Source organism: Myxocyprinus asiaticus, chromosome 34, assembly GCF_019703515.2.
Source record: "Myxocyprinus asiaticus isolate MX2 ecotype Aquarium Trade chromosome 34, UBuf_Myxa_2, whole genome shotgun sequence".
Taxonomy (NCBI): Eukaryota; Metazoa; Chordata; class Actinopteri; order Cypriniformes; family Catostomidae; genus Myxocyprinus; species Myxocyprinus asiaticus.
In genome coordinates, this window is record NC_059377.1 from 9,635,338 (window position 1) to 9,659,801 (window position 24,464).

General features: G+C 38.4%; 1 protein-coding gene across 4 annotated transcripts in view; it reads left to right on the plus strand.

Annotated features, from left to right (window-relative positions):
* LOC127424840 (mothers against decapentaplegic homolog 4-like) overlaps positions 1 to 24,464 on the plus strand; it is a 37,222-nt gene that overhangs the window by 2,759 nt on the left and 9,999 nt on the right. The window contains exons 2-11 of one of the 4 annotated variants that reach the window (XM_051670312.1): positions 2,144 to 2,387; positions 12,375 to 12,549; positions 12,727 to 12,750; positions 15,646 to 15,888; positions 16,063 to 16,266; positions 16,379 to 16,474; positions 16,584 to 16,637; positions 17,141 to 17,324; positions 21,285 to 21,453; positions 24,234 to 24,372. In XM_051670312.1, the coding sequence (XP_051526272.1) occupies positions 2,151 to 2,387; positions 12,375 to 12,549; positions 12,727 to 12,750; positions 15,646 to 15,888; positions 16,063 to 16,266; positions 16,379 to 16,474; positions 16,584 to 16,637; positions 17,141 to 17,324; positions 21,285 to 21,453; positions 24,234 to 24,372 (1,525 nt within the window). In that variant the 5' untranslated portion in view covers positions 2,144 to 2,150. The remainder of the gene's footprint in view (positions 1 to 2,143; positions 2,388 to 12,374; positions 12,550 to 12,726; positions 12,751 to 15,645; positions 15,889 to 16,062; positions 16,267 to 16,378; positions 16,475 to 16,583; positions 16,638 to 17,140; positions 17,325 to 21,284; positions 21,454 to 24,233; positions 24,373 to 24,464) is intronic. The other 3 variants (XM_051670314.1, XM_051670313.1, XM_051670315.1) reach the window with 3 other exon arrangements.

Here is a 24,464-nt window from a genome sequence, read left to right on the forward strand (position 1 = left end):
GTTTTTTTTACTTCATCTAATACTAATAGCTTTGTATTTTTCATCATCTTAATGTAAAGTTGTTCCTTTGGTGCTCTGCGTACTGAAGGTGGATGAAAGGCAGAGGGACACATGCGCAGACATGGAGAGCGTCTCTGAGTCTGATAATAAGGCTCTGAAAGAGGTTCCCCCATATTAGAGCTGATGATGCTCAGAGATCTGAAGTGTCAGGGTCCGTCAGTGCTCCACCAGCTCTCAATTGCCGCTGAACTCCAGAATGTGCAACATCTCATACTCTCACAGTGGCTCTTGCATCACATGCACTGTGAAGTTTGTCCATCTTATCTGCAAATTCTTACATGTATGTAGCTGCTATGTCACCATAAGTGTGTTCTTTTTTCTGTTAAATATGTTATCCTATCTGAATTTAATGTGCAGCAGAGACAACTATACATAATCCATTCGGAGGTTGATTTCCCCGAAAAGTGTAAACACTACGGCTCTGTGGCACTATCAACATTGTTTAGTTTGTTGATTATCACAAAAAAACATTTTGACGATCCCTTGTTTAAAAAAAAAAAAAGAAAAGCAAAAAACATAGTAATGGTGAGGCACTTTCAATGGAAGTAGATTGGGCAAATTCATAAATATTAAAAAATACACTCTGTTTCAAAAGTATAGCTACAAGACGTAAACATTATACATGTTAACATGATTTTAGTGTGATTAAATCAGGGATTTACCTGTGTTATGTCAGTTACCAGATTACAGGGTTACCAGCATTACGTTGTCATGACAACAAAGTTGTAATATTGGACATAACTTTTACACAGATAGGGTTAGTAAGTGATTTTATCAAAAAAAAATGATAACACATTTAGGGCCCTATATTAAGAGTGTTATGCCTTAAGTGCAGTTCAATGCATATGTGCAAAGTCAGTAGGCTTGGCAATGAGGTTTTGATATTTTCATGCAAGCATGCACTAACTCTAGGTGCAATTGGGTTGGCAAAATCATGTGCGCAAAGCGCTAATGGGCTGGGTCAAGTGCAATGTAATTCCGCGTCCTATTATATATGTCAAGCAAGATTGATGTTAATGAAGACAGCCCATTTATAAGAATTTGGTAGTGTAAATGGGCTGTATGCACTGCATCCCCTGCTCTGTGACTGTATTGTCACCTGTGCTGCTCCGGACCGCAATGTATGTGTTGTATGTATTGGCCTCTCTGGGATTGTTAGCTTTCGTCCTGCTCGCCCGTGTCTCACCTGCTTAAAATATGCTTTGCTTCTCTCTCCCATTGTTCATTGTTTTGTAATGTACAAGTATATTTGTTATGTGTTTCTTTGTTTAATGTTTTATGTTTAATTTCTGTGCATTTTTGTGCTTTGGAAAGGCATTATACAAAATCAACTTCTTATTATTAACAATCATATTGATCTACTGACACACAAATCATGGCTAGTATTAAAAGTGATCAATAGCTCTTTGATATCATCTGTTGGTGGAATCCCTAAACTGCAAATGCAGGAACCAAATGTAGACTTTGAGCTTCTCAGGCGTCTTATTGTAATGACCTTTTTCTCAGGAAAATAGTAAATTGCAAGTGCAATCTCATTTGCACTTTGCGCTGGAATGAAAATTGCGTTTAGAATTACTGCTCTCACGAAAATGTGATAAGACTTAGTGCATGTTCATTGCGCTGCACCTAGCGCTGTCACGAAAAGAGAGCCTTGAGTGTCTTGTGGCTATACTTTTGAAATGATGTGTATTTTCGTGTTTATGAACTGGCCCTATTCACTTCCATTGCAAGGGACTCACTGTAACCAGAACTTAGCTTTTTTTTTTTATTAAACGAGGGATGAAATTATTATTATTTTTTTTTTTTTTTTTGTGGTTATCAACATTATTCCACAAATGCTGTAAATTGAGCATAACTTGTATTAAACCTGGAACATTCCTCTAAGGTTCACTAGATAGGAAGCTGAGCTTAATTAAAAGATTGTATCAATGTTCAACTATGATTTGGAAAGGGATTCTGCCACAAATTTACATGAAGCATTAGTATAGTACCGTACTGTGTGTTAGCATACAAGATACAGTGTGAAAGCAGCGTGACTAAGATGTGTGTTGATGCTGCTTTTGTGTTTTCCCATCTGTCATAGCAGCAGGATGTCGGTGAATCCTCCCAACAGTAATGACGCCTGCCTCAGTATCGTGCACAGTCTCATGTGCCACAGGCAGGGTGGCGAGAACGAGGGCTTCGCAAAGCGTGCCATTGAGAGCCTGGTGAAGAAACTCAAGGAGAAGAAGGACGAGCTGGACTCTCTCATCACTGCCATCACCACCAATGGAGTGCACCCTAGCAAGTGCGTGACCATCCAGAGGACACTGGACGGACGCCTACAGGTGAACCAAGCAGTGATTGAAACTGAGGGATTAAAGGAATAGTTCACCCAAGAATGTAAATTCTGTCATTATTTACTCACCCTTATGTCGTCTCAAACATGTATGCTGTTATTTTTTTGTGTGGAACATAAAAGGAGAATTTCTTCATTGCTCTATTACACACAGTGACAGACCATGTGTGTCAGTTAGGGCTGGGCGATAAAACGTTATATATATTTATCAGGAAAAAACATTCCTCGATATTGATGATAAACTTTTGAGTAATTTTCTATATTTAGCCTTTATTCTACATCAAAGATGGGACGATATGGTTATCTCACAATTTGGTTCGATATACGGTATGAAGTTCAGGATTCAGTATAATCTCGATTCGATATAATAACACTTAAATCACAAAATATTACAGAAATTTTTGTATTTTCTGAAAAATGTTTTGAGCAAAAAAGCATATTATAATTTCTCATCAAAATAAAGTTCTTTAATACACAATATAAATGCTCAAAGTTTAAATAATAAGAGTTGATCATATACCATATACAAGCAAATAAGCTTTCAAAAATAGTGGGCTACATTCAGGCTGATCATGTGCAGAACAAGCAACTGAACTAAACAGAACCTGCCCTGAAAAAATTGTGTGAAAATGTATATTTATATTTTAATAATTTGTTTGTCATCATCATTATTATAATCAAAATTGAACTTTGTAAAAATAAAAACATTCTTCATTGTATTAATTAATATTATGTTATGAAATTGTATATTTAATAATGATATGAGCTATCACTGTTTGAAATAATGTGTACAATGTACAAGTAATAACATTAAGTTTACGATCATTTGTATAAGAAACGCTAAAAAGGTTACTGTCACTTTAAGGGTTCATCGAGCGGCTCACAGAACGAGAATCTCTCTGTTTCTTTAGTGCATCTATGCTGCGTGAGATTAAAATGTATATTTCTTTTTACTTTTATCTGACTGTAAAGGAACAGAAAGGATATTAAGACACATTATTCAATAAAAGCGGAGTGCACCTCATCTTTGATGGACACACATTACACGGAGGAAACGATCTGTTTTAATCTCAAGCACTTTTCATCAAAACAAGGCAATTTTCCAGGAATTCCAGTTCTTAAAGTTCTAAAAGCTAAATTAGAGCATTTTAAGCACTTCATGGGCCTTGTGTGAACCTTGTAAACTGTGTAGAAAAAAGTGATATCAAGTGATAGAGAGATTGTGATGTTTGACGGGTTATTTAATTTATGATCACACTGACAGAAAACAGTGTTGCAAATTTCAAAATATCGAGTTTTGCCATGATATGGATTGTATAATTTTGGTTAGCGTTATATCAAAATTCGATATATCGTCCCATCCCCATTCTACATAGATGATCAGATCAGGTGTGTGTTGCTAAAAACGCAAGCAGTTCGTCAACTAACTGAATCGCAGTCATTAAATCAGCCGGTTAAGAAGTATACTCTTACTTGCTGCAAATTCGCCACTCATTCTTTTCACATGTAAATGAGCTTTGCGGCAAACTCTTCATTGTTGCCAAAAGTTTGCAGCAGGTTCACCACTACCGATGAAGAGCTGCGAATTTCTGGCAAACATTTGTGAAAAATCGCAAGCTCATTTGCCTGTGAAAATAATGAGTGGGAAACTTGCATCAAGTTTGTCAAAACTCTAGATTTTTTGAAAGGGTTAGCAGGCTAGCGGCTGCATAGCCCTGCTGTCAAATAAACCAGTAATGAGGCTAGTAGTGATGGGTCGTTCATGAACGAGTCGTTCATTTTGAATGAATCTTTTATGTGACCCAGAAGAACGAGTAGTCTCAGAGAGTGATCAGTTCATTTTGTGTTGGCCGCGCATGTGCATTGCGCAACCTCCGTTCATTTGTTATGTGAAAACCACACACAGGTACAGGAAACAGAAATTATTAGTTCACCTTTCAACTCTTTTGGTCCGAGTCGTTCGTTCTTTTGTCATGTGACAGCCGTATACGCTATGCATTGCTCACACAGGAAACAGAAATGATTAGTTCACCTCTCGAGTCTTCTGGTCCTTCTGTGACAGCCGTATGTGCATAGCGTATACGGCTGTCACGTGACAAAAGAACGAACGACTCGGACAAGAAGATACCAAAGGTGAACTAATTTCTGTTTCTCATAATTTGTCCTTGGCTGCATTACAAATTTTTCCTTATTGGGACTATAATCAAAGTTTGCGTAAGTAGACGTGTTTGGGGGCATTTGGCTATTGAAAATGTAACATTTTCATTAATTCTGCTCAAATGAACGAAATGACTTGGATAAAGATTCGTTCATTTTGCTGAACGAGATTCAAAGATTCAAGTCAGTAAAATTATCTGATTTTCCCATCACTAGAGGCTAGGTAGCTGGTAACTACTTTTGCTATTTTTGCTGTTTATTGGTGTTTGGCAATTCAGCTTATGGCGCATTGCCGCCACCTACTGAGCTTGAGTGTGGAGCGTCACAAGAAAGTCTTTCAGTGGAGTCAATCCTATGCTGAAGAGGATGAAATTGGCGAAATTTCATTGAAATGAGGTCACACACCTTATTTAGGATTAAATCCTAAACTGAGTATTCTTGAACTTCAAATTAAAAGGTAGCTTTCCTGTGGAGTTTACTTGTAAACAATCAAGTCATATGTTTACATTTATTCTTGAGGTCTAACAAACACGTGGAATGCATTTCCTTCCCCATTAATGGTGTAAAATGTATATTGTGATAAATAGCGATATTGAACGATATGAAAATAAAATTTTTATAATATGTTTGGCCATAGAACCCAGCCCTATAAGCATCAATAAAATATCATAAAACGTTGTCCATATGACTCATACATAATATTTCAAGTCTTCTGAAGCTATTCGATAGCTTTGTGTGAGGAACAAACTGAAATATATGTGATAATTGATGACAGAATTTGTATTTTTGGATGAACTATTTCTTTAACATTTGTTTTTATGTTTATAGCAGTGAATTGCAAGAGAAAATGTTGCGTACAGATTCACTCTTCCAAATGTTAGTGCTGAATGGATGACTCATTTCTTCGATTAAATCTAGACTTATTTAGACTAAATCTTAAATAGTTTGTTTTTGTAGACAGGGACTGAATAGCTAGAGCAAGTATTTTCAGTTCTCATTCTGTCAGGTTTGATTGGACATGACACAGGGGTGGGTAGATTTGAAGGTAGTGGGTTGACCCCTGATGTTCACAAGAAACCTATACCCAGTGCTTGAAGTGAGCCTGTACGCACTGGTACACCGAACTGGCAATGCTGCAAAAATGATGTCACCGTACTGTTTCCCCATATTTTGTGACAACATGCCACACTGTTGGTTCAATCTGTGTTCAATAAACTGTATGAACTGTATCTTTTTATCCTGGGCACTAACGGCAAAAATGTTCAATAGCGTTTTTATAACCAAAAGTTAAGGGTATGTGGCTATACATAAATCGACTACCCTAATAAATATTCACTGGAGTAAAAGTTTGACAACTAGCCCCGGTCTCCCCTATATATATTTATCTGTTTTATATTGGCCATTGGACACCCTGCTGTCTAGCGGTATTAGCAATGGGTATTTAAAAACCCATATACATGTAGATCAACACCTAAAAAAACTCCCTTTCCCCTCTCAAGACAAACGTCCTTTAGAAAGTGTATTTTCCTACATTGTTCACACAATTGTCTTCCCTAAATCTATTTTTGAATTCTGCGATAAATCAAGTCGGGCAATGTAAATAAATCCAGGCATTGTCCATTGAATAGCAGCATAAACTGAACATTGGGTGGATGTTGCTAATCATATCAACACTGCACACATCTGAACATACAGATTTTATGTGGCAGAACGGGATGCAGTTGCAGCTTCAGCCCATATAAATAACTTCCTGCCCTTAGCATTGGTTCCCATGGAGACTAGATGATTGACAGCCGCTACAAAGAGAGACATTCATAACAAGGCTCAATAACCTCAAAGTAAAAGTCATGGTTTATATGGAGTAGGAGGGTGTCTGCACCATTTCTCCACCCTTTCGTATGGGTAGATTGTGAGGGAGGGAGAGGCTGTGAAGTTTGTTTTGTCTAAAACACAGGAAAGGGGCCGGGTTAACTTAAGGCCGTGTGTTTTTTCCTCTGTGTGTAGAATGGCTGCTAGATTGTACACTCTATTCTTTACACATAAGATCTAATGATATTCTGGCTCAAATGAAAGAAAAGCTATCTGTGGGCAGAAATAGAGAATGTGTTTTAATAGAACTGAACTGTTGTGTGAATACATACTGTCTCACCTATTTTAACCTTATCAAAGACAGTGAGAGCATGTAAAGAAACGAGTTTTCTAGATTTTTACATTTTCTGTAGAATATGTGTATGCAAGTGGTGCTTGAAAACTCAACACTCTTACGCTAGGGTAATGTGTGAGGGTGGTTGTCGAGGCATTGCTATGTGGTTGCTAAGGTGATTGCTAGGTAGTTGTTAGGGTGTTCTGGGTGGTTCCTAGGTGATTGCTTACTGGCCCAACAAGTCAAAAGAGGCCACACCCAAGTCTCTATGATAATCTGGCCTCTAGATATGGCTCTGGTCCCTCCTTTGATGTAAGTCTATACATGACTTATTATTATTTTGTAACATCACTGTTCTCTTAAAATTTTGTCAAAACCTTTCAACGGATTGTCTCTTTTTTCAAATATTGTAAATAAAACGGGTTGTTATGACTAGATGAACCACATCCAAAGTCGTTGTAAAATAGCCAATATGCTCACCTATAACTGCACATCCACTGAATTCTATTTTAATGTATAAATTCTATATATCTACAATCAAAGTCCCTTTCAAGGCAAGTCGGACATCTTGGGAATGCTTCCAGGGAGCTATTTTCTACAAATACAAGCTGCATAAAAGTACAGCTTCTGTCTACATGAATGGTAAAGACCAAAATCTCCAAAATGGTTGGTCAAGATTGTGATCAAAGAACATATTTCAAATCTGATAACAGTTAAATCTGATAACAATGAGATCATAAACTGTGCTTCTTTAGCTCAGATGAAGGAAAAAAATGCTATTTTCCCAGCCGGTCCAGTTAATGCGCATGCGCGTTCTCGAATTCACTAACACTAGGAAACTGAGGAATAGGGAACCTGGGTGATATGTGGTGAGGGCTTGTGCTGAGGTAGTATGCCATACACTACCGGTGGCACTGAGTGACCGAGAGATATGGTGCCAGTGCCAGTAAGGCACTGAGTACGCATCTCGGTGCCAGTTGGCCAACGGGCTGGTGCGTATGGTCGTGTTGAGGTATTATGACATATAGAACCCTGGTTGCAAGTAATTCATGAAGGAAGGATGTCTGGATGGGAAGGCATGGATGAGAGGCGTTGGAGGGGATCCGGTGTCCAGCTGCGCGGGGTGGCAGGGAGAAGTCCCTGACCGCTGTCCCACCACCAGGAGATGTTCTGGGATTAATGGGGTGAAACATTGAAAATAGGTGGCTCCTGGCTGATGACCCTGCAGCTGGGCTGAAGGGACTGGTGGAGGTGCTGCAGGCAATAATGCCTGGCAGGTTATTACAGCTACCTGTGCATCTGTTCAATATATCAATATTAAGGAACTGGTTTTGAAACAATATTATAAATGAAGCATTTATCACTTTGACACTGTTGACTTTGTCAACAAAAATAAGTACACAGCACAGCCTCAAGTGGCTTATTGCTTTATTAGATGTTTGGTAATATTTATTTGCCAAAAACATTTGTCAGTCATAATCATAACCCTTAATTGTGGTTTGTCAAATAAGTTTCAACAGGTAGGTTGTTAAATATCTAAGTAAAGTACAGTACGTTGTTTTTAAGTTGTCTTATCTTTACTTTCCAAATGAAAAGCTCAAGAATAAAATTTTAATAAGCTTAGTTTATTTTTTTAATGCTTAAAATGCCTCGCAGAGGTCTATCAGAGCATTGACCAGGACATGTTTATGTTGTTAGGGTTTTTATTAGGGTTGTCAGTCATTTAAAAATCATTCAATATTTGTAATAAAATTAATTACATGATGTGCCGACTAGAGGTAGACCGATATATCAGTTTTACTGATTAATCTGTGCTGATAGTTGTTTTTTGGAACTATTGTTATCGGCAAAATACTATGGCGAAAGTTGTCAACAGTTTTTATTTTTTTATTCCTCTGTGGCCGACTCTGGAGAATTCTACCGTTACAACGGCTTGGTTGTACCGTATTGTAACAGAGCTAACTCTCAGCATTTCAAAATAAGAGCCCCTTGTGTATTTTTGGCTTGTTTATAGTTAAAAGTCCTGCATTATGCACCAAATCTTCATATTTTCTTGTTATTATTGGGACTTTAGTTGAACAATAAACTGCATCTGGGATTGTATTCATTTTGGACTCTTTTAGTAAGGTAAGACTAAGGACATTTTTTAACAGTCTTTAAATCGGTTTTAAAAACTATCAGCAAATTAATCGGTTATCTGCCTTTTCCACCACTTTAGTTATCGGTATAGGCAAATCCATCATCGGTCGACCTCTAGTGCAGACTAATTAATCTTATTAATCGAATATCAATATTTTACTGAGAAAGGTACTGAAATAAAGATAATTTAATATATAATATTTATAATTTGATAAAAATAAAATAAATATTATAATTCAGATAATTCAAATACACTATATTGCCAAAAGTATTCGCTCATCTGCCTTTAGACGCATATGAACTTAAGTGACATCCCATTCTTAATCCATAGGGTTTAATATAACGTCGGCCCACCCTTTGCAGCTATAACAGCTTCAACTCTTCTGGGAAGGCTTTCCACAAGGTTTAGGAGTGTGTTTATGGGAATTTTTGACCATTCCTCCAGAAGCACATTTGTGAGGTCAGACACTGATGTTGGACGAGAAGGCCTGGCTCGCAGTCTTCGCTCTAATTCATCCCAAAGGTGCTCTATCAGGTTGAGGTCAGGACTCTGTGCAGGCCAGTCAAGTTCTTCCACACCAAACTCGCTCATCCATGTCTTTATGGACCTTGCTTTGTGCACTGGTGCGCAGTCATGTTGGAACAGGAAGGGGCCATCCCCAAACTGTTCCCACAATGTTGGGAGCATGGAATTGTCCAAAATCTCTTGGAATGCTGAAGCATTCAGAGTTCCTTTCACTGGAACTAAGGGGCCAAGCCCAGCTCCTGAAAAACAACCCCACACCATAATCCCCCCTCCACCAAACTTCACAGTTGGCACAATGCAGTCAGACAAGTACCGTTCTCCTGGCAACCGCCAAACCCAGACTCGTCCATCAGATTGCCAGATGGAGAAGCGTGATTCGTCACTCCAGAGAACGCGTCTCCACTGCTCTAGAGTCCAGTGGCGGCGTGCTTTACACCGCTGCATCCGACGCTCTGCATTGCACTTGGTGATGTATGGCTTGGATACAGCTGCTCGGCCATGGAAACCCATTCCATGAAGCTGTCTACGCACTGTTCTTGAGCTAATCTGAAGGCCACATGAATTTTGGAGGTCTGTAGCGATTGACTCTGCAGAAAGTTGGCGACCTCTGCGCACCATGCGCCTCAGCATCCGCTGACCCCGCTCTGTCATTTTAAGTTGCTGTCATTCCCAATCGCTTCCACTTTGTTATAATACCACTGACAGTTGACTGTGGAATATTTAGTAGCGAGGAAATTTCATGACTGGACTTGCTGCACAGGTGGTATCCTATCACAGTACCACGCTGGAATTCACTGAGCTCCTGAGAGTGGCCCATTCTTTCACAAATGTTTGTAGAAGCAGTCTGCATGCCTAGGTGCTTCATTTTATACACCTGTGGCCATGGAAGTGATTGGAACACCTGAATTCAATTATTTGGATGGGTGAGCGAATACTTTTGGCAATATAGTGTATGTTACATCAGATAAATTTATTGTGACAACAGACATGCATTTAAACTAGAGGTCAACCGATAGTGGATTTTGCCAATACTGATAAATTTACATTTTTGCATTTGGCAGACACTTTTATCCAAAATGACTTACAGTGCCCTTATTACAGGGACAATCCCCCTGGAGCAACCTGGAGTTAAGTGCCTTGCTCAAGGACACAATGGTGGGAATTGAACCAACAACCTTTTGCTTATTAGTCCACTACGCCACCACCACTTGATAACTAAGGTGGTGGGAAAGGCCGATAACGGCCGATAGTTTTAAAATTGATTTATAGAATGTCAAAAAAAATTCTTATTCTTTCTTTACTATTGTGGGCAAAGACAAAGAGTCCAAAATGAATAAAATCCCAGATGCAGTTTATTGTTCAACCAAAATCCCAATAATAACCAGAAAAAATAAATATTTGGTGCATAACATGGGACTTTTAAGTATAAACAAGCTTAAAACACACGTTGGGGTCTCTTATTTTGTAATATAAAATGATAAAAAAAAAACTCTGCAACTATCTCCATAGAATTTTGCCGAAAAAGTTGTCCAAAAAACAACTATCGCCAATGATTGATCGGTAAAACCGATATATCAGTTTACCTCTAATTTAAACAACACAAAAAGTGTCTTTTAAAAGTTTTATTTCTGTATCATTGAACATAATCCTTTTATTGGCCTACTCCCCTTGCTATTTTAAATTAATGGTCTATGTACTCATGCGTCAGACGGATGCTTTTGGTTGTGTCGCGTCTTACTAGTTTTCAGCGTCTCTAGTCATAAGCGCTGTGTTTTTAGGACAATATGTCAAGTTAAACAAAGTTTGGAACTTTGAAAAACATGTCTTGAGATTCCTGCTTTCTGTTTTGCTCGGTCAAGCTGTTTTAAATCGCAAAACGCATCTGTGGTGGTTATGCTGCCTGCTCTCGTTGGTTTGACGAGGCGCGTTGCCTATACAGCTGGAGTTGTGCTGACTGCCCCCTACATAAAAACAAGTGGTACATCAAGCTTGAATTGCTCCGATGGTAGGAACATTTGTTTCTACGAATTTTGCGTACATGGTCAGGGGCATGGTTAATTGTTTATTAATTAAAAATAATATTAAAATATATTATTTAAAAATGTGTAAATAATTTTCTGTATAATTATTTGCACTAAATTAACACGTTAAGTCGACAGCCCTACTTTTTATAGTAGGGCTACAGGTACAGTCAACTGGTGTAACTTGGGTTCAGTGTCTTTGTTCAAGGGCACAAGCAGTTCTCTGGACTGTCCGTTTAAACCTTCACCCTTTGTTTCAGTCTTGCTGTTGAAATGGCAATGACAGCTGGATTTATCCTTTTCCTCAGCTGTAGTATCCTGCTGCAGTGCTCAACTGTAGTGTCACGCCTCATAGTGTTAATCTATAAAGGATTATCATATCACACACACGTCTTGCTGTCCTACTATGCTCAACAAGCATGAGCAGCTGTGGTGTGGACCTCTTGTTCTGTGCTCAGGGTCATGGGATGCTCTCTTGTTATGCTACTGCATTCCTGTCACATTGCGGGCCAGAAATAACATTAGTAACAATGCTTATGCTGAGGAGAATTAATTGTGAAAGCAAAGATTAATTCTATTAGGTGACACTGCAATTTCAAAATTACGATCTATACAATCAATAGTATTTTCACACAGTTTGAATATGTTAGTTCACCCGAAAATGAAAATTCTGTCTTTATTTACTCGCCCTCATGCTGTTCCAAATGCATGACTTTCTTTCATCCATGGAACACAGTAAAAAGAAATAGTGCAGACTGAAGAATGTACTCGTTATTTTTTTCTATACAATTAAAATGAATGGGAGCTTTCAAGTGTCAGAAGGGATGCAAAAACACCATAAAACTGTTATGTTGGCAGAACATTTTATACCATTTTCAACACAAATTTTCTCATTGGTTAAAACTTTTTTGCCAATACTTATTGATTTATAACTGTCTTATTCACTTGTCTCTTCTCCTCTGTTCTTTCTCGTCTCTTCTCTTTCTGTAGGTTGCGGGTCGTAAAGGTTTTCCTCATGTAATCTACGCCCGGTTGTGGCGCTGGCCAGATCTTCACAAGAATGAGCTAAAACATGTGAAATTCTGCCAGTACGCATTTGACCTCAAATATGATAACGTTTGTGTCAACCCGTACCATTACGAGAGAGTGGTGTCACAGGGCATCGGTGAGTCTGCTGTCCTTGAATATGAATAGCAAGATATTACTGAGCATTTATTTGTCTTTGAACACAAACCAGTATCATGGCTTGGCTTACTTAACCATCTTAACTTTTTATTTTAAGTTTTTATTTATTTATTTTATTTGTAATATGTTTTTCTCTCCATTGTTCTCACCCCTCTAGTTGGTCTCAGTCTTCAAAACACAGGTGAGTTCTGCATGCAACATAATCTTTGCATAAAAGTGTTCAGATCTGAAGACACTATTTTGAAAATGTACTTGCTACTTATAATTTAAAATAGTGAAACTACAGTCAGTCTACCTTTTTTAAAAGGTAGTTAGCTACACTACACACTACTAGCTACTAAGTTAGTAGCTGCATTGAAGCTATTTAGAAGGGCGGTGTTTAACCAAATATTTAACCGATAAAATTCCGTACAGGGACTGTGATTTGTGAATCGTTTTTTGAAGAGTGTGTTTTATTTTATAAGTCGCACAGCTGTAAAGCTCTGTTGTACAAACAGTGTGACTTCTAACGGTATGAATTTAAAATAATATTATTAAAATATAGGATTAACAGTTGATATATCCAGTCGATTCATTACTGTAATTGTTTAAAAAAAACAAAAAAAAAACTTTTTTTACAAAAACAATTGTATATTATTATAGTCCTACTGTTAAACTGGGAGTGCATATGAATATATGGGAGTGCATTTGAATGGAAGAGGAGGAAGTCGTAATTTAGAGATTTATTTTATCACGTCAAGTTAATGAAGCTTTAAATGTAGCCAGTTCTCTCTTAATTGAACTGAAATTTACAATGTAAACATTATAAAAAGTTTTACTCCAAAAGAAATTAATTGTCATTTTAAAACGTATGTATAAAATCATGAGCACTCACATGAGATGAAGACACTAGTCATATCCTAGTAGCCTTATAAAACCTGTTTTGTTTTACATGGAGAGGGTCTCTTCATGGGGGCTGCCACGTTTGAATCACATGACCAGCCGAATGCTACTACCTTAATCTCAGTAACTGCCCTATTGTTGGACACTTTCACTCATTGAATAAAGTAAACATGACTGACTGTGAATAGTGAATTTCTACAATTACATCTGAAATGGAAAACGTTTGATTTTAAATGATGCTGCATCCAAGCTGCTAGGTGTCAGTGTATGTCCAAGATGACACAAACAAAAGAGTCATGGAGTGCATCTTTTTTTTTTTTTTTTGGGGGGGGGGGGGGGGGAATTTTTCCCCTTTTTCTCCCAATTTGGAATGCCCAAGTCCTCGTGGTCGCGTAGTGATTCGCCTCAGTCCGGGTGGCGGAGGACGAATCCCAGTTGCCTCCGCGTCTGAGACCGTCAACCCACGCATCTTATCACGTGGCTTGTTGAGCTCGTTGCCACAGAGACATAGCACGTGTGGAGGCTTCACCCCATCCACCGCGGCAACCACGCTCAACTCACCATGTGCCCCACCGAGAACGAACAACATTATAGCGACCACGAGGAGTTTACCCCATGTGACTCTACCCTCCCTAGCAACCGGGCCAATTTGGTTCCTTAGGAGACCTGGCTGGAGTCACTCAGCACGCCCTGGGATTCGAACTAGCGAGCTAGCGAACTCCAGGGGTGGTAGCCAGCGCATTTTACCACTGGTTACTGTATTTTATAAGAGGTTACTGTACTATAAAAACACTCAAAGTTTTAGAACTCAAAACGTCCTCCTAACTGCAAATAGAGCATTTGTTGAAACCAAGCTGCCAAAATGACAAATTCTCTACTTCCTCCACATTGTGATGTCACACTGTGGTAGACATTTGCATCTGACATCTGGCCTCCACAACAACACATCAATGCATAGTAGCAGTGAGTAGTTAGATGGCAAGTAGAGAGAGCAGTTTAGTCAAGAGGAGAAAGCCAATCATAACAGTGGGCATGTACTGTCAAGTCTTAAAGGTGAAGCAGCACCAAAACCGAGCATTTCTAAAATGATCATATTTTACAAATAAATGACTTTTCTTTTGTGCAAAAAAAACTTTACTAATATTATAAGTGAAACTTAAGGAACATATTAAAATAATACAAAAGGCATGTCATGACCCCTTTAATTCCTCTTACTTGGGTCTTAGAAAAATACATTAAAAAATTCAGACTTTATATTCATGCAATTCTGTGAATGAGAAAATGTCAATGGTATGAAAACCGTCTATAGCGTGAAAACCTGTGAAAGAGTTACATCTCTAGGCACACTACACCACTACTTGTTGGAAAAGCGATTGTGTAACTGAAAAGCGACACTATTTTGAAAATAGCTGAGCTACAGTCACATCTACGTTCACATTAATCTGGATAAATCTGAAAAAGGTGTTTTAGTTTTCAAAACACTCTCCATCCACACTGCCATTTTCAAACGTTTTCCAAAAGTTGCTCGTTCACACTAAAACATCTAAAAATGGTTAAATCCCCTTACTGCAGATGTGGGGGAAATTTTTTTAGAAGTGTGGCCTTGTGTCATTTCCATGTGCGGTCTGAAAAGCAGTTGTCCTCATGTTTCGCCGCTGGACAGCAATTCCAAGTAAACTTCCCGTTTCCTTTGAAGGAATGCAATGTGAAGGTTGTACAAAGTAACATTTATCTTTAACAATGCTATCAAAGTGAATAGCAGACACAATAATGCCGCTACAACACAGGCCACCATCTTGATTGTTTTGGGTTGAATGGATCACATGACTGCATCACATGACAACAAATAGGTCATCGTTTTTGAAATTCTCAGTTTTCCCAGTTCACACTACAACGCAAAGACAACATTTTCAAATTGATCCACTTTGGAGAGCATTCTCGAAAACGTCTCAGTAGCTAAATTAATGCATTTTTTAAACATAAATATATTAGAGTTAACATGGCCTAAATTAGTTTGAATTTTTGCTACTTTTAGTTAGTTACTTCCCGACTCTGAAGGTGATGCATTATTAGTGCTTATCATGTTCATGGCTTGCTCTTAATGGGGATCGATCAAGCAACCTTCCGATTCCCCACCCTGAGCTTTAGCCTCCATGCCACTTCAGAGACGTAAAAAATGTTTTTGCATTCATAGATTTGTCCTGTGGCTGGTGTCTAGGTCCCTCTGGCAGGCTGATAAAGGAAGAGTACAGCCATGACTGCATTCAGATGGATGTTCCGCCAGTCCTGCCTCCCCAGCAGGATCATCAGGGGGTGATGAAGCTCCCTCCACCAGACCACTACGGCCAACCACTGCCACCGATACAACTGCCTTCAGAACCCACCCGTGCACCCCCACCAGTCACCCTTTACTCCAATATGCCAATATCCCCCACCGGTAAGCATTGACCTGTGACCATAAAGGATATTCTGGGATGTTGGAATAGTTCACCTAGAAATGAAAATGTGGTTATTTACTCGCCCTCATGTTGTTCCAAACACAAATAATTTTCTAAGCCCTATTCTAAGTTTGGTTAAAGGCTTGCTAGACATCTGAGTCATCTTCTTTCAGCTTCAGGCTCTATGATGCCAATGCAGGGAGGTCATGTTGAAGGCCTTCTACAGATTGCATCTCCTCAGGTTCAGGTCATAACCCCTACCCCTCCACCCTCCACCCCCACACATGGACCCCCACAGACCCCTGTCCCACCCCAGCCTCCACCCAACCAGAATGGCTACAATAGCTCCAAACACTTGCAGACCTCCTCCTTTCACAGTGAGTGTTATATCATTGCTGTTGCTAATTTTTTTTTTTTTTAAAGAGCAGAATTTATATAGTTTATTACTGTTTAATACTGAATATATATCTCAAATCTGTATTGTTGCAGCAACGTGGACAGGCAGCAGTACAGCCTCCTACACTCCTTTAGGACCTCAGCAGAATGGCCGTGGCCACCAGCCCCCTCTTCATCACCCCCACTTTTGTATGTTACTTAATGTTTTTGAAACTTTAAACATTAGTATGTGACTTATAAATAGAAGTATGGCAAAATCTGTATAACTTAAGTGAGAATTATGTTCTTCCTCAATCAGGGTCTCAGCATCACAGTTCAGCGTCTTTCCCCCCTCCAGTCTCCAACCATCCAGGTTTCTGCTTAACATAAACTCTATTTCAAAACCTATTGAGCTGTCTACATAGACAGTTACCTTCTAAGGAAGCAAAAATTCTGACTCACTCTAATGTTGCTTCAAACCCATATGACTTCCTTTCTTCTGTGGAACACAAAAGAAAAAAATATATTTACACACCTTTTCACCATGTAATGGAAGTGAATAATGATTCTGGGCTGTCAAGTTTCAAAAAGGATAACAACAACAACAACAACAACAACAAAAAAACACTGTAAAAGTAATCAATTTGACAAGGTATCTTATAAGGAACCCTAATTTTGTTGCCTACTTTTTGGAACAGTCTTTGCACTGGGAGCACGCCTATGATGCCTTAAAAGGCTGTCTAGATTGGCAGCTCGGCAGTTTTTGGAACAGAGTTATTGTGTCCACTTAATGTAACTAAATATTAATGTATCTAACTTTCATTTATATTAATGCTGTTGGACTCACAGGTCAATATTCATGCGCTGTATCCACAGGTCCTGAATTCTGGTGTTCCATCTCATACTTTGAGATGGATGTGCAGGTGGGGGAGATGTTTAAAGTGCTGTCCAGCTGTCCGGTCGTGACGATTGACGGGTATGTGGACCCCTCAGGAGGTGACCGCTTCTGCCTGGGTCAGCTTAGTAATGTGCACCGCACAGACGCCAGTGAGCGGGCCAGGTATGTGAACCACAATCCAATAACTATTCCAGCCAGAGCTTTACAGTGCTAGTATGAACATGTACTGTATGTATGTGTGGTTGTTAGGGCTGGTGGATTTTTCATGTATTTATAATATATGCAATATTATTTTGTTGGGAAATGAAATAACATTGTGAATATCGTGATGATTTTAATAATTCTTTTATTTGGCTATGACGTGTCCTAAAAACCGTGCCACTAGTCTAGTTTGTGGTTTAAGAATGGTAGGACAGAAATGTTTAAATAGCATCTCTGGTTCAAAGTCAACATGAAATCAAAATGCTATTTACTTTTATAGTACATTTTCCTGGTCTTATTCTTCAAAATGTAATACCTTGCTCCACATCGGAAATGTCTTTTCTTTTTTGCTGACGTCACCAAGTCATATTTTTCAACTCAAGCCATCCAACCAGTTGTCATACAGATAATTTTTTTAGGGGTGCACGACATATTGGCGGCCGATATATAACTGAAAATGTAAATATTGTTATCGATGGTGGAATTATTGTAAAGATTGTACATTTTAAACGACACGTATTTTGTTTCATAACGCTAATAGTAAAATTATCGGTTATCGGTATCAGCTCAGAAATTCCATATTGGTGCATCCCTACTTTTTTTAACAGTCCACTCAATTCACAATGGATAAAAGTCAACCCTACATGTGTTATTCAGAAATACGACACTTTACAGAAGTAAAATTGGTTGCGAACATTGTTCCATGTTGATTTTAAACCTCAGTAGCAAAAATGCTGACAGAGTTGGGAAGTTTAATTTATTTCTGCAAATAAATTCGTTCGAAACAATGATTACATTTTTCATTTGCGTAATCAATCAAAAATGTTTAAGTACTAGTTTTAGCAAAAAAATATATTTAGTTAAATATTGCTGCCTGTTATCATGTATTATTACAATGGTGTGTATAGAAATTATTTAAAATTTGTAGTTTAAAAAAAAAATATTCCTTAATTGTTTCTTTAAATTGTATTCTTACATTATTCTTTATAAATCTACTTGGCAACAATGGCTTTTTGGTTGAAATGATGGTTTCTCTGTTTGAAAAACAAATACATCACACTTGTTTTGCCTTTTCAGATCATCACATACATAAATATTGTAAAAAGGCTGAAAACAAATGAGATTTTAGAGATTTAGAAGAAACTTTGTGATTTCTTTAGTTTATAACTACATTGCTCAGCCCTAGTGGTTGTATACTGTATGTGTATGTGAGTTCTTGTTGGGGTGTACATTTTCATAGGTTTTATGTTTGCCGTAAAACACATCACAAAACTTGCACACTGTGCCAACATGTTTCTTGACATGTGGAAAACAATAATAAGCAAACATTATGCAAGGCTTATACTCAGTGATATCTAGGAGATATAACTGGTTTCTACTAGGGTTTCAAATTTTAAGAAATGAATGAATGAATGAAAATCAATGAATCAACAACAACAATAATAAACTGTAAGTGGTAAACAGCTTTAAACAAAAAATAAAATACAAGATGTATATTTTTTTTCAATCACAGTTTTTATTTATACAAAGTTAGATTTTTGACTGACCAACCTTTCTAATGCAAACTAAAGTCAACTTTGCTTCAGAGAAAAGGAAACATGAAACCAAAGTTTGTGCATGTAGCCTGCTGTTTAAATATAATTTAAATGAATACACTTAAATAATGCGAGTATTGATATTTTCCTCTTAATATAGTATCAGTTCAATATATTTTTAATATACTCGGGCTGTATTTTACATTAATTAATTTACATTAATTTACTGTCAGTGTATTACTGTTAATAATAACTTGTATAGAAGAGACTGATTCAAGTTCATTAAACCTTCACGTTGTAGATCGTGGGATATTTGACACCATTTTTTATTTGAAATTAAAAAAGAAAAAGGATGCACATCTTAGTTTTTATTCTGTGTTGCTGACAGGATGTGACGTGCAAGTGGCAGTGCGACCTCTAGCGGTGGATGAGTGGTGGTGGTGTAGTGGGCTAAAGCACATAACTGGTAATCAGAAGGTTGCTGGTTCGATCCCCACAGCCACCACCATTGTGTCCTTGAGCAAGGCACTTAACTCCAGGTTGCTCCAGGGGGATTGTCCCTGTAATAAGTGCACTGAAGTCGCCAACTGCATAAATGTAAATGGATGACTGTATAGACAGTCTGCTGGCATGATTACTGAATGCATTTGTGCTGAAACTGATTAATTGGCAATCGATAAACTTTTTCCCCCCACAGTATTTTATTGAGTTTGCACAGTAGTAAAAAATACAGATTCAAACCATAAGAATATGGTATTTGAAGGAAATAATGTTCATGGCAAAAAAAACATCAACAACAAACAAATAAACAAAAAGACAAAAAAAAAAAGAGAGTGAGGGTAAACAGTCACACATATTGGAGAGTTTTTGCATTCATACTATCCCTAACATAGATTTCTAAGAACTAAGAGGCATAGTAAGCCATTCAACATAAGCCAGAAAAGGCTGCCATACTTTCAGGAACTTATCAGTAGATCCAGGCAATGTATACTCGATCGATAAACGTAATCAATGTAGTTATTAACGACAGTCGATCATTGGTTATTCATTAGCATCCCTAGTCTCTACCACTTTGTTTACTCACAACCTGATGTAATGCAACCATGTCTACAACAGCACATTTGATTTCAGTTGTGACACACAGTGGCAATGTTTATTTGTGTTACTGTCACGAAATGCTGAGGCAGGACCCAAAAGCAGAGTTAAAAGGGGATTTATTTATCAAAAAAACAAAAACCATCATAAAGCTCCCACAAGGGGGAAAACAAACATAAACTACCCCATAGGGGAAAAAGGTATTCCAGGGCTGGGGCAGAATGCAGTGGGGAACCGGACCGACTGGACTGGGTAGGGATGAACAGGAACGAACATACAAAAAAAAACAACCAACTTGACCAACTGGGAAACAAGAACACAAGACTGGAATGAGTACGAACTGGCACTGGACAGCAAACATGAGGAGACTAAAATAGGGAGAGAAATCAGACTGTTTAACAAGACAGGGCAGTGGTGAAAAATAAACGAATAATGGGCAAACAAGGAGGCGGGGTATGACGTAAGACAGATAGACACGCGGTGATACAGAAACAAAACAAAGCCACGTGCTTTCACAAGACAACAAACTACCCGAATGACATGAGCGCACATCGGCAAGACAATAAGGCAATATACACCCATACCAACCGACAAACAAGACGAGAGAATACATAGCAACGACAAACAAAGCGTTGCCACACATTCTCACACTGAACGAAACCTGAGCGTACATTGCGAGGCAAACACCACACGATGCATGCAACAGTCGACAAAAACAAGACAGGACACCTGTGCGAGAATTTGGCCGCACACACACACCCGACACCTTAGACCGAGGTGATCAAACCTTAGCACAACATGAAGACAGCTCACGACCCGGGCGCGCAACGCAACGCGAGAGTGACACGAGAGCCAGACAAACTATTGACACGAGTGCATGCTGTCAAGATGACATAAGTGCAATGCACCACGTCAATAACAGACAGATATGGAGCATGAGACTCCGGATCCCGACACGGACCGAAACAGAACCAGACAGGAAGTCAGGATCCAGACACCATGCTCCCGACATGAAACAAGATGGACCGAAGAGCACACGGCAGGGAATACAACCGAAACCGTGCGCTCACACAAAGACAGACAATGAAACACAAGACAGACATGAGATGATGATGCCACAGTCCTGTCAAACCAAAACCCAGACTGACAGAGTGACAAGACCATGACAGTTACATAACTATCTGATAAAACCAAAAGTATTGGAAGGGCAATGCTGTTCCAGTAACCATGTAAAGTCAACAATGTATTGTGTAGTCCTGAAATTGCAGCTAGATTCTGTCCCATTCTGCAGGTTGCACATAGGTAAAGGCGTGCAGCTGGAGTGTCGTGGAGAAGGAGACGTCTGGATGCGCTGCATGAGCGATCATGCCGTCTTTGTGCAGAGTTACTACCTGGACAGAGAGGCGGGCAGAGCGCCAGGAGACGCTGTACACAAAATCTACCCAGGAGCCTACATTAAGGTCAGAGATGTCATATCAGTGGCGGATTTAGACATGGGTGACATGGGCAGCCGCCCAGGGTGGCGTCTTGTGGTGGGGGGGGGGCACGGGGTGCCTTGAACTCCACCAGCCATCTCATTTACAATCACAAAATTACTGGTCTTCACTGTATGATTATAATACATTAATAATTTTTAAAGCTATTAAAAGTTGTACAGCCAAGTCAGAGCAGTAAGTGTTTTTTTTTTTTTTTTTTTTTTTTTTTTTCATTTTCTTGTTATTGTTGTTTGATTAATATTAACCACATACTAGACAGAAACAGGTCTGTTAGGCTACATTTAAACCTCAAATCCGCTATTTTGATGTTTTTTTTATCCAGCCCTAGTTCACGATGCTCTTTTCCATACAGTGAAAGCATGTAGTGACCAATATTCTGCTATATTCCAAGGTTTCTAAAGCCATACGACAGCTTTGTGGAATGAAGAAACCAAAATATAAGTCGTTACTGTATATCTTCCCCTCCGCAGAAGTTTTCAATTAGCCCGTGTTCATGTTCAGATTCAAAAATGAAGCGTCATTGACTTGCATGTGTAGTAAACGAATGCAACACCCAATTTTTAAGTCTGAACATGGAATGAAGCTTGGCATGTTATCAGTGAATAATGTCTAAATTTTGTTCTGCCATAAAATTTCATAAGACTTGGAATATAGCGCTTTTAATTGTTTGTCCTCAAGATTAACAGATGTAGTCATTAACCTAGTTTCTATCCACATTTTCGCGCTGTTTTGTTATCGACAAAGTGAAAATGCGAGAAGAAAATGTTTGCGAAATTTGCCGTCTTCTGCCTGTTTCCATTCAAGTGGCCTTTTATCGATACAAATGGTGTGCGTGATGACGTCATGCCTAACACTTTGTCGCATAAGTTTTGGTTTATTCCAAAATAAATCGGACCTTAAGCCATTTCCATACAGAAATGTGTGTATATCGCTAATTGTGTACCTTTCGCCTCCCAGATGTCCCTAATTTTTATCCCCCTGAAGTTTTGGTAAAATGGGGAGAGTATTGAGACAATTTATTGAAATTAGATACTATCATTTTAATTTCACAAATAAATGCAATCAGAAGAGGAGGAATTGCGATGAAAGGGAGCAGTTGCCCTTCTGATAGGACTGTATTACTGGTCCTGATGTTGCGCCTATCGCAGGTTACCATTGGTTCCGACCCGAAAGCGAATCGTCACGGCCTTGTTCAAGCTGGAATCCTGCACAAAGTAGTGGGGGAAACTTTCGGTCTTAGTTTAAGGACCATCCATCCATGTGTATATGCTGTGTGCACAACTATTAAAGAAAAACCGATGTGGTGTAATATCACGGTTTACATATATGATACATTCCTGAAATTCAATAGGCTGTTTTGAACAATCATCTAATCTAAAGCATCACAACTGCATTATGTCCCGTATATTTATCCAACAACATTTAATGACCAACTGAATTTGATTATCATCCAAAATTAATTTAAATGTCATAATGCAAATGACATTTTCTGAAGTAGCTCAGCAAATGTGATCTGAGGTAAAGAGGGTTAGATTTAAAATATTTAACAGTTTTAAAAGGTTCAAAAGCTCGTTTTCTGAAAGTGAACTCCGCATTGGACAAATAGTTCTGATAGTTTATAGTCTTGAAAAAAGTGTAGAACATTCTGAGAATGTCATTCAGACGACTTTTTTCATCTACAGAACAGGCTAAGGCTAATTAAAGTTTGTGTAAAGAAAAGGCATATATAGGTCTAAAAATATTATTTATTTGTTTGGTAATTTATTTAATTTAATACAGGGAATTTTGCCGGCATTTTTTCAAAAGTAAGCTAAACAATAATTTAATAGAATTGGGCTGTTAGTATTCCAAAAAAGCACACTGTTGCTTATTTTTAATTTAAAACATCTTTGTGCACAGAAATGATATGTTTTTTTTTGTATTGTGGGCTAATTCCATGACTGCCGTCTATTATTTTGAATGGTGTGGAAAAGCAACTTCAATAAATAAATGGATGTCTACCTTGATTAAATTAATTGCAAAGAGTGGCCATTCATTTGTTCTCCGTGCACTTGTTGGTGCATGTTACGAGATATTTGTGTTGCCACTCCTGGAAGTGTCATGACGCAGGTGTGTTTGCAGCATTGGATCAGGTATGCCATTAAGATCAATCCATAACAGTGCGATTAATGCTTCACATGCAATAAATTGACTTTCAAGGATGTATACCGTGTCATCATGATTATCACAGGTTAACGATTGGGGTAAATTCTGTCATGTGACACTACATTTTTACGTTAATGCCATTTTATCGACAGAAAGTGTTTCCAAACCAGTTTTTCGCAACATTTGAAACGGAAAATTATTATGTTGGCACTTGTGAAATTAGCAATAACGTTTCCATCAGCTATATCGGTAAACTTTTTGATGCGCTACACCTTTTGTTGCAAAAAAACCCTTGGATGGAAATGTAGTTATTGTAAACTTTGAATGAAAAGAGGAGTATAAAGATTCTTTAAAATTTCACCTTTTGTGTTCCACAAATTACATAACAGCACATGTGTTTGGAGCAACACGAGGGTGAGTAAATAATGACAGAATTTTCATTCTTTTCTTCTTTTTTTTTTTAAATTCTTTATTTATTTATTTATTTATTTTTTCAAATTGTTTCCTGTCAACAATTGTTTCAGGACATGGCACAGAGGATTGTTTGATTAATTTGCTCTGGAAGCAGTTAGAGTGAGTGTGTAGTTTTGTGTCTGCAGGTGTTTGACCTCAGGCAGTGTCACAGGCAGATGCAGCAGCAGGCGGCCACAGCGCAGGCAGCAGCAGCAGCGCAGGCGGCTGCAGTGGCAGGAAATATTCCAGGACCGGGAAGTGTTGGTGGAATCGCCCCTGCAGTCAGTGAGTATCTGACTTAACACAATAAAACTCTTATATCATACATCATTTTAATTTTTCCCCTCTTACTCTACAGTGGCAAGAAAAAGTATATG